General features: G+C 36.9%; 1 protein-coding gene across 1 annotated transcript in view; it reads left to right on the top strand.

Moving 5' to 3' along the window:
* The first annotated feature begins 1,862 nt into the window (after positions 1-1,862).
* clic4 (chloride intracellular channel 4) overlaps positions 1,863-11,233 on the top strand; it is a 33,684-nt gene continuing 24,313 nt past the window's right edge. Inside the window, exon 1 of the mRNA XM_056476764.1 lies at positions 1,863-2,219. Within this exon, the coding sequence (XP_056332739.1) occupies positions 2,151-2,219 (69 nt within the window). The 5' untranslated portion in view covers positions 1,863-2,150. The remainder of the gene's footprint in view (positions 2,220-11,233) is intronic.

Genomic DNA, 11,233 nt, shown 5'->3' with positions numbered 1-11,233 from the left:
GAAGCCACTCCACTGAGATTTTGGCGGTGTGTTTTGGGCCATTGTCGTGCTGGAAGATGAACCGTCCCCTCAGTCTGAGGTCAAGAGCACTCTGAAGCAGGTTTTCATTCAGGATGTCTCTGTACATTGCTGCATTCATCTTTCCCTCTATCCTGACTAGTCTTCCAGTTCCTACTGCTAAAAACATCCCCACAGCATGATGCTGCCACCACCATGCTTCACTGTAGGGATGGTATTAGCCTGGTGATGAGCGGTATCTGGTTTTCTTCAAACGTAACGTCTGGCATTCACTCTAAAGAGTTCAACTTTAGTATCATCAGATCAGAGAATTTTGTTTGTTATGGTCTGAGAAGCTCTATGAAGAGTCCTGGTGGTTCCAAACATCTTCCATGTACAGATGATGGAGGCCACTGTGCTCATTGGAACTTTCAGAGCAGCAGAAATTTTTCTGTAACCTTCCTCAGCCTTGTGCCTCGACACAATCCTGTCTCAGAGGTTTACAGACAATTCTTTTGTCTTCGTGCTTGGTTTGTGCTTTAACATGCACCGGCAAACCTGGGACATTATATAGACAGGTGTATGCCTTTTCAAATCATGTCCAATCAGCTGAATTGACCACAGATGAACTCCAATTAAGCTGCTGAACCACCTCAAGAATGATCAGTGGAAACAGAATGTACCTGAGCTCAATTTAGAGCTTCACGGCAAAGGCTGTGAATACTTATGTACATGTGATTTTTCAGCTTTTTTACTTTTAATAAATTTGCAACAATTTCAAAAAAAAATTTCACATTGTCATTATGGGGTATTGTGTGTAGAATTTTGAGGAAAATAAATGAAATTATCCATTTTGGAATAAGGCTGTAACAAAAAAAGTGGACAAAGTGAAGAGCTATGAATACTTTCCAGATGCACTTAAGGTTAGCAATGTTGCATGCATATTTCTAGGCCAGTGGGCACAGGCATAATGGTGATCTTGCAAACAATGACGTGATCATACTTTTAAACTGTTATCCTTGACATTTAATAGATAATATTTATTTTTTAATCTAAAATTTAAAAATTTAATGTGGTCTTTTTCGACACCCCACAAGTGTGACTTAGTAATTAAATCTTTAGGGCTCATGTGTGCAAAGAATCGTCTTTACAAATTGCTTAGATCTCCTGAAATGCCCATAACTTAAATTTATTATTTTGTTCTTTATCTCTCAATTCCAACTGTATATATATATATATATATATATATATATATATATATATATATATATATATTTATATGTGTGTGTGTGTGTATATATGGCAAGGTTTAATCTCAAAAGAATGGTGAAAGAATATTGGAATTGAAAATAATTTGGCTCTTTTTTGTGAGAACTTACAATTTAAATAAAAAAAGTAGAACGTTGTTATTTGTTAACCCAAAAATTGCGTGCATTAAGCTTGGGAGGTAAAGCTGGGAGATGAGATAATTTTAGAAAATAAGATAAATATTATTTGATAAATTCTGTTATGGAAACAATGTTCATTGGATAAATTTACAGAAGATTTAGTGAATCCACCAGCCAGGTTCCCCCAGCCATGTAGCGCTTACCACTGTTATTATTACTTTATTTTAATTGTTAACTAAAACATTTCAAGGTAAATTCACTTGCTAAAAACTGATTTCTTGTATCTTCACGGTAACGTTAGCTTTACAAAGTACGAGACTTGCAGTGCAAGAGCTTTTTTATTCGCATTTAGCTATATGAAACTCCTCTCGAAGCTCTGGCTACAGTGAACGCGCACGGTACCGATTCTGCTCGCGCCAGACGAGTTCGGCCCACTGCGTATGACATCACTGCCTTAAATACTCCCGTAGATTTTTCCCTTTACGTCGGCGCCATCCTGAGCGAGAAGCAGAGGAGGAGACATAGCGGACTCCGTCGGGTTTTCTCAGTGATGTGTTTCTAGGCAGCGGCAGGACCTCGTGGAATCGCGCCTTTCTTCGTTTTAACGAACTCGGTTGCACTTGGAAAAACCGCAGAGTGTTTTTTGTGTGTCCGAAAAACTCGGCTCGAGAAAGAGGGAGGCGTGAAAGCAAAACTTTTTGTGCCAAGGTGAAGAAATCGAGGTTTGTTGTTGTGAAGGCGCCAGTGTAAAAACAAAAGTTCGGGATGTCTCTCTCGGTACCTCAGAACGGTTTGAAGGGGGATAACGAGCCCGTCATCGAGCTTTTTGTGAAGGTAAGCTTCTGATTAATAAACTATATCCATATAACTTAAGTAAAGATTAAAGCATAGTGCTTGCAGAAAAGAACGTTTTGCCATCCCATAGTCACCGAAAATTGTTTTCGTTTGTAAACACCATCGAGATTTTCGTCAACGAGAGCTTCGGTCACCTTATGTTTTCATTTTACAGGGACCAAAAAAGAAACAATGAAAGTGAATGGTGACCAATACTGTCAGTGCCAAACGTTCAGCCCATACCTCCCAAACTAACATTACAGGCTTCTGTTGTCATTTGAATTACAATTCCGGTTTTGTCGATAAATAAAATATTCACAGATGTATCTAACATCAACAACTTTATCTTTAATATGTCCATAACAAAGGTCAGAAATGTGATTCATAGGTTCTTTTACAGTAGCGGTGTATGGTGACATTGAATGTCAAATAGGCGTTTTCTCAATATCCCATATTTATATATTTTCTCCACCCACTGTTGTATAATGTTATTCAAATGATTATGTGTGACAAAAATAAAGGGATAAGAATTTACTCCCTCAGCTGAAAGCACAAAGCACGCGGTTTTGCATGGGAAATCTTCAACAATGTACATCTGCAGTTCCCAATCCAGACTGCAGGAAATCCGTCCGGTCCTGGATACAAAGTAAACCAGATTTACACTAAACCGAGCCAAAAAGAGCACTAATGTCCTGTGCCATAGTTCAAAATATGTTTCTAAAATAATGACTCTTTGTTTCTATGTGAAACTCTTTGAATGAGTGACACTTAAGCCAGCTTTCGTTTTCCTTCTGCGTTGTGTTTTGCCTTCATACGTGTTTCATATCTATATTAACTGCACACAGGCATCAGTGTGGGATATTTAATGTAACCAGAGACTAGTTCTTGTTTGTGTGCTTCATAAGACATTACTCCCAGTGTAAACCGAAGCAAAGGAATCTGGATCTCTGAGTAATCAAAGTGGAATTATTTGAATTCCTCCCCACTGCTGAGAATCCTGCCGCCCTCTTTCTTTTCCTGGCTTTTCTCCTCTTTTTCTCTCACTCCAAAGGCCTTCTGTCCGGCAGAGCGGGAAAACTCCTGAAAGCTGGGAGAGAGGGGAAATGGAGGAGGGGACAGTGTTACGGAGAGAGGAGGGGGGTTGATTGGGGTCCCAAATCTGTTTGGAAGCAAACTCTCTTCTCTGAACCACATGGTTACTGAACTACTAGTGTTTTCAAACTCTGAGGACTTTGGATTTCAGACTTGCCATTGCTGAGAGAGCGTTTATGATTCCAGAGGCTTTAATTAAAGGATGCCCCTGCTGTATTAAATGGACTGTAATTAATAGTCAACGAACATAATGGCAGTTTGTCACATTAGGCACTTGTATAGGTCAGCTCTTTTCGGGAGCTGTGAAGTGATGCTGCAAAACTTGTGAAATCTGAGAAGTCCAGTCTTTGTGTGTGTGTATATTTCAGATTGCAGCAAGAGATGACTTTAAGCCCACTTTGAGAGTGAGGGAAGCCCAAAATAATGTTAAATTTTATGTTTTAAATGTTAAAATATTTCTGAATATTTTTTTTATTTATTTAAAGTGCACCTATGATGAAAATCATCTTTTGTAAGCTGTTTGGACAAAACTGTGTGTAGGTGTAGTGTGTCCACAGAATTACTGCGAATTACAGTGATTTTTATCATCTTTATCACCACAGCCGGATGTCTGTACAATTATAAAAGATGCTTCAATCCTGGTTTGTGGACGTTAAATCAGGTTTATTTTGTACATTTAACATAACAAATATACATTATATATATATATATATATATATATATATATATATATATATATATATATATATATATATATATTAGCAGAAAGGCTTGAATTAACTCCTCTACAAATACATCAAATAATCATTGGGAAAGTTCTTACTGTAGTATTTCACACAAACGTTACGTGAGATCTGCTTCCTTCATGTCTGTCACTGTGCTGTTTATCTGATGCAGCTGAGCCGGAGATTGAGGCACACTGACATGCATATGAGAAGGATGGACAGGGAGAAATAGCATTAAAGGCACAGGAAACTTGTGTTCAAAGCAGAAAATCCAATATTCAGAAAGACATAATAAATAATCTGATGGGTGTTTTGAGCAGAAACTTTACAGACACATTCTGGAGACACAAAATACTTAATCTTAAATCTTGAAAAAGGGGTCAAATAGCTGCCCTTTAAATGTTTTTTTTTTTTTTTTTTTCAGACAAAAAATACTTTTTGTTTGTGTTAATGAGCACTTCAAAAGCTTAGCATTTAGCATAACACTGGCTAAAAGTCACTTAATATATTCATCATTTATCTTAGATATAGTTCACTCAAATATGAAAATATATTCATTATGTACACCCTCTCAAGTGTTTATTCTGTTGAACACACTAAATAATATTTTGAAGAAAGCTAGAAACCAGTATCCATTGACTTCCATACAGGAAAAACAAATACAAATCTTGTGTTCAAAAAAGAAAGTGAACTTAAGTGTGCTTCAATGCCCTTTTAAGACAAATTGCTTTATTGGTCTGATGACATCCTCCGTGATACTGTACTTATCTCATGTGATGCGATTTTTATGAATGAGGTAGTCCGGAAATTGTCTATAACCACAGGTAATCATATATTTAGACGCTCAGCTTGACCACACAGCAGCGTTTCTTACTGACAGTTCAGTGAACAGGAAATCAGCATCCAAAATTATTAGACGAGTAGCTATAAAACAGTTCTCCTGCTGTTATGGTTTTGATGTGAAACGGCGTGAAGAGAGACCGCAGGCTACCTTCTTTCAGCATTGATGTCAGATGAGCTGCAGTGACACTTGCACTGTTTGTGTTTTGTTTCTATGGTGCCAGAGTAAAGAGAGTTTCATTTTATTTGTTTAAAATTGCATACACGCTGCAATAGATAGATAATGCTGAGCTCTCTCTCTCGTCCCCTCCTTTTTGTCGTTTTATGTCTTTCTCATTCATAATTAACATGTATGTAATGCATCTTTGTTCTGCACCTTTTCTTAACACACAACATCACAGCAGGACCAGCCCCTGTGTTGCCATCGTAACCAGGCAAACCTTGCCCCTGCTAGCGGCTGATAATGCAGTCTTCTCCCTTCCTCCCTCCCTTTCTGCACAGCCGCACCTGCTGGCCGTCTTCACCACCATGTGCTTTTTCAGATTTTTGCTTTGATCGCAGCAGCCCGCACTGCAGCTTGTATTCATATACAATGCATTTCCCAAAGGGTCTGCGCACCCCTTTTTTCGGTGACTGAATCTGATTTTGATGATTTACAATCTTGTCTTTAGTTTAGTTTAGCTATTTATCCTGCCGTGTTCTCTAATGGATTTGAGATTGAGAGATCAGCCTCAGAGGTTTAATGGGATCAGCCTCTGTTAAATTGATGCGACTTCTCTAGTGTGATGCAGCGCTAATGAAGCCTTGGTCCGAGAAAGGATTTGCAGGTCTCGTGGTAATCGGATGGCAGGCTTATTTTGGTTTTCCAAGGCAACGTGTAGAAGAGTGGTAAATGATAGACGTTTCGAGAGGAATTCCTATTTGTAATGGATTTGAGATACATTAGAGATGAGCAATTGCATGCAAATGTCAACTTTGCCATGAAAAAAAAAAATTACGTTTTTGCCAAAACATCGAAACCGTTTCTGCGGTTTTTTTTATTTATTTTTTTTTATAATTAAATTTTTTTTTTTTTTTTAATGTTTAATCAAGTATTTTACAGTGCTCAAATGTCTTTGTTGATGTTTTGAAACCATTATATTTGATTTACCAAAATCACACAAGTGGCAATTTCACCTCTGTCACATCCATAATGAAGAGACGTCACATTCATAAGGGAGAATTTTCCTCAAATGCAAAAAATGTCAAATAAAATGAAGTCATTCTTTGTTCTTTGAGCCAACTCTTATTCTTTTGATTAGCATTATTTCTTTTGTGTTGTGCAGTTCAATTCACAGAATTTCTACAAAGTATGTTGTATACTGTAAACTTGCAGGCTTTTTTTGGTCGCATCCGTAATGCATGCTTATTTTCCTCATTTAAACTATAAAAAAATGTTTACAGATTAATATTTTTCTGATCACATAAATCTGTGGCAAGTTGTTTTGGAAAATATAAGCAGATGTTTCAATATAATGTAAACATATACCTTCTATATTCATTTGTTTTGAGATTTTACTGCAAATGTCACATCCATAATGCTGGAATTGCTCAGATTATAATTTATATTACAGATTTTTGCTGATATTACAGATTAAAAATACAATTCATAATCATATCAGCCCATATTTTGTGCTTTGTTTATTTACGCTCATTTTTAGATTTGTTTGTCATCATTCTAAAAATCTCTTTAAACCTGTACATGTTAACCCAATAATGTTAAATGTAACGTTAAGCAACTACCAAAAAGAAAATCTGTTCTTACATCTATGCCTAATCATACAGTAATAAATGTATCATACCTAATATTTTAACCTTTGTATAATAAACTCTTACCTGATCTGTATTATTTTTAGTTCTCTAGCGCTCCATTTACTTTTTTTTTTTCATTAATTTACCTTCGGCTTAGTCCCTATATTCATCAGGGGTCGCCACAGCAAAATGAACCGCCAACTTATCCAGCATATGTTTTACACAGCGGATGCTCTTCCAGCTGCAACCCAGTTCTGGGAAACACCCCTACACTCTCACTTTCACACACGTACAACACGGCCAATTTAGTTCATTCAAGTCACCTATAGCGCATGTCTTTGGACTGAAGGGTAAACCGGAGAACCCAGAGAAAACACATGGCCATTTCAAAGTCCCTTTAAGGCAAGTCATTTATCTCAGCGTTCATCTTTGAAACGCCTCTCGGCGGTATGCTCGGGCATTCTGTCTGAATGGGGAAACATCAAATTCTCCAAAACTGTTTGTCAAGCTTATGATTATATTACATATCTGGAACTACCAATAAAATTAAACTACAACCGTCTGATAAGTTTAGTTTATAAACGTTCAAATCAAATAAAATCTGCATATTTTCAGGTTGCCCAAGATCATGCGCACTCGAAAGAAACTAAATTACGACACCAACCTCATTTATGGCCGTGTTACACAATATCATCCTCTGGATAATGATCATCTGATTGCACTGGTCTTCTGAAGTAATCCACAACTTGGTCTTGATGGTGAATCTCCTCCAGAAATGACCTCTGTTTAAAACATTTGTAGACATTTGAGTAGTTGCTGTCATGTGATGTGCATTTGACAGGACAGACTGTACGTCACATTCATTTCATGCAGATTACAAAACCAAAAAACTGTTGCTTTCAAGTGTAGTTGGTTCATTTAAAAGTTCAGATGTCAAGCTTAATGTGGATGAATTTCTTATGTCTGTAAAGCAAGTATTTGCTGGGATTCAAGTAGGCGGAGCTTCATTCAACATATTGGCCGATACACTTTTCCCCATTTAAAACTATACGAGTGACATCTTTTGTATTCTATAATCTTTGGCCATTTACTTTTTTTAAATACAAAATTGTGTTTTAAGCCATAACTTGCCTAATTAAACAAAAACGATGTTCTTCAAGTCTGTATCAGCTTGATGTTTGTATTTAAAGTCTGTGCAATCATACTACAAAAGGCTTTAAAGCAGATATGACCAGGAGGAGAACAGTTCTTTTTTTCTTTTTTTCGAACCAAACTTATTTTGTGTGGCAAAGTTTAAATCCTGCCTGGCAAGCTTCAATAACAAATCTGTAATGTTGAAGAATTAGGTCAACAGGCGACGAGAAAGGCTGTTTGAATGCAGTGGACTAATGAGAAAATAGTTTGACACTCTATTTCAGTCCCCCTTTTATACCTGTATTTAGTATCATGCACTTGTTATGGGATCAATCAAAGCATCTTAAAAATAGATGTAAAAAGATCATGAAATTTGTTAAAGGACTTGTGATTGTTCCCCTGGAATACAATAAAGTGGGTGATTGATAAATCTTTCAAGTTGGCGGTTCATTCCGCTGTGGCGACCCCTGATTAATAAAGGGACTACACTGAAAAGAAAATGAATGAATGATAAATCTTTTAAAGGAGGGACATAAACTACATTTTGGTAACACATCTGCAGAGACTTGTGCAAGAAAGTGTGCAACTGTATAATAAAGTGTTCCTCAAAGCTAACCAAAACACTTTAGCAACCACCAACCAAAATATCCCAGCACTGTGGTGCGAGCTGTTACTTTCCTCGTTCACACTTTCTACACTTTTAGATCTTCTGTTTTCTACATTGTTGTGCAATTTGAAAGTGAGCCAGTTCATCGTGTGACCGTGGTGATGTTTACTCAGCAGAAGGAGGCCACTGTCACTCAGGTGCTTTAGTCCGGGTGCTGATGATGCAATCATGATATCTTTTGCTCTGCCTTGATTGGCTCTTTAGATTAATTATTGTTTAGAGTACATGCAAAGTCAGATGACTTAAGTGTTTTGTCTCTGGTTTGACTTTTGTCTTCACTGATGTTAGTGACTTCCATGTGGACTGCAGAGTTATAGTTTAATCACTGCTTATGTATTCAAGGCCATAGTTTGGCCTTATTTTTGTAGCCTTGTATACATTTTTTTTAAAGGAACATTTTGCTCAGTTTGACAATTGACAGGATCTGCTGACTTTGTAAAATGTTTTTTTTTTTTTCATTCACGTTCAGAAATGTTGTTCTGTCAACAGCAATGTGTTGAAACATCAAGAGAGGAGCATGTTTCTTCAGAGAGGAGCATGTTTCTTCAGAGGATTATGATATAGCTCAGAATGTCAGCTCAGGCTCATTGGAAATGTGAAATAAATTGCTCTGGGTAAATTTCGTTGCATGTTTCAGATAACAAATCCAAAAGAGTATGCATCTACATTTTTGTGAATCTGTAATTGTAGCGTTGTCCGTATGGAGATAGATAGGTGAGGCAAATGCATTTTTTTACAGATCTGAACCGCCAACTAATCCAGTGTATGTTTTACACAGCGGATGCTCTGCAACCCAGCTGGACTGGGAAACATCCATACACACGTATTCACACACATACACTACGGCCAATTTAATTTATTCAATTCACCTATAGTCTTTGGACTGTGGGGAAAACTAGATCTCCCGGAGCAAACCTGCAAATTCCACATAGAAATGCCAACTGACCCAGCCGGGGCTCGAACCACTGACCTTCTTGCTGTGAGGGGACAGTGCTAAACGCTGAGCCACCATGGCACCCCATCATTAGGTTGATTTTTGTGATATTTATTTGGTGTTGTGGAAAGAACTACATAAGAAATGATCATTAGTCATCAGTTTGTCTTCGTAAGTATCATTGTGTGAAAAGCTGTAAAAGTTGTTGATGTCATTCTGCCTCGTCACATTCATTTCACGTACAAACTGCAATGAAATGTATTTTAAAATGTTTTTGAAGTTTCACAAAAATTTATAGGCTGTAGGCATAGGCCGGTATAAGATTCTGACGGTATGATAACCTTGGATAAAAATATCACAGTTTCACGGTATTGTGGTTACTGCTCTAAAATAACTCTCTTTAAATGTCTGGGTAAAAAAACAAAACCTTTTTTCCACTTTGAACACAATATATTTTATTTTGAGAAACATTTGAAATATTTTATAACCGTAAACATGTCAGGGCAGGCTAAATAATTTAAATGAATCATTGACTTCTGCTGTTGTCATTAGTTTGAAAGACAGATTTCTTTACGATTTTAAATATCATTTTTGAATATCTTTTCTGCTGGAGAGACTTTTTTTTTTTTTTTTCCAAAAAAACAAAACAAAAAACGTAAATAAGACATTTTACATATACCGTACATCTGTATAGCAGAAAACTTTGATGGTTTAATACCTTGACTTTTCCCAACTGTGGTATACCTTTTGAAAACCGTTATCGTCCCATGCCAAATAGGCTGAAACGCATATTTCCAATGCATATTTCTTCTCTCACAGAGTTGATTTTGAATTCAAATTAGCGGTCAGTCGTTTTTAAAAGGCTAAATCTGCAACTCTGGCTTTTATCAGCTGCCAAGATGTCAACACAAACGTATGCATTTAAATACCTCAAAAGAGTGGTGTGAATTGCCAGTTCTGATTGCCAAAAAGTTACCCTGTGTTTGTGGTGTAACAGGACTATTAGATCAGACAGACATGGCCATATTCTTAGTGTTTAAGACTAAGACCCAGTAGCACAAGAGTCAAATGTCTTCACAGCATGTGATCTGCCCTTACTCAACAGTCTAAAGGACAAAAGACATACTCGACCTCCTTTACCCCTCCTCCTCTCTCTCTCCTTTTTGCCCTTCAGACTGTTGCATTCATTCACAGACGACTCGTATTTAATCAGAAAGCTGCATTACAGTTATTCCAGGATTCCGAGCCATCATGAAGTTTCATCCCTTTGTTTGAAGCTCCATTGTGTGCTGTCGTATTGGTTTACTGTGTAGGCATCTCTTTTATTTCCAAACCAATGAAAGGTTTGTCACGCCAGTCACTCCTCTTTTATTGCAGCTCTGAGTAAACTAGGAAATGTGTGTTTATCTGCACATGACTAATGCATAATATTCAGTTCAAATTAACCAGAAGCTTTGTATATACATTTTTACTTCAATATTTAAATACTGAAAGGTTGATATCATCAAGAAGTATTTGATTGTTTGTAATTGATTTATAAACTACAGATGATGGAAGTACACTTAGAAAATATTAAACAATTTCCATTCATCCCATTTACTAACCTCACGCCTGTGTGCCCTTAAACTGTCCAACTGGATATTGCACGGCTGGAGATGTTTATTGGAAATGTATGCATGGCTTAATGCAAAAAACGTAATAAAAAAAAACTATTTTAGGAAACTATGTTCTATTGTTGCTTATTAATCATTTTTACTGAATCACACAGACACACACACACACACACACACTTTAGAAGAAGTTAGCTTGTCTTTTAGTATGGAACGTCTCT

The sequence above is a fragment of the Danio aesculapii genome, chromosome 17, assembly GCF_903798145.1.
Source record: "Danio aesculapii chromosome 17, fDanAes4.1, whole genome shotgun sequence".
Classification (NCBI taxonomy): Eukaryota; Metazoa; Chordata; class Actinopteri; order Cypriniformes; family Danionidae; genus Danio; species Danio aesculapii.
The sequence above is the reverse complement of the archived record's forward strand: the minus strand, read 5'-3'. Positions and strand labels throughout refer to the sequence as shown.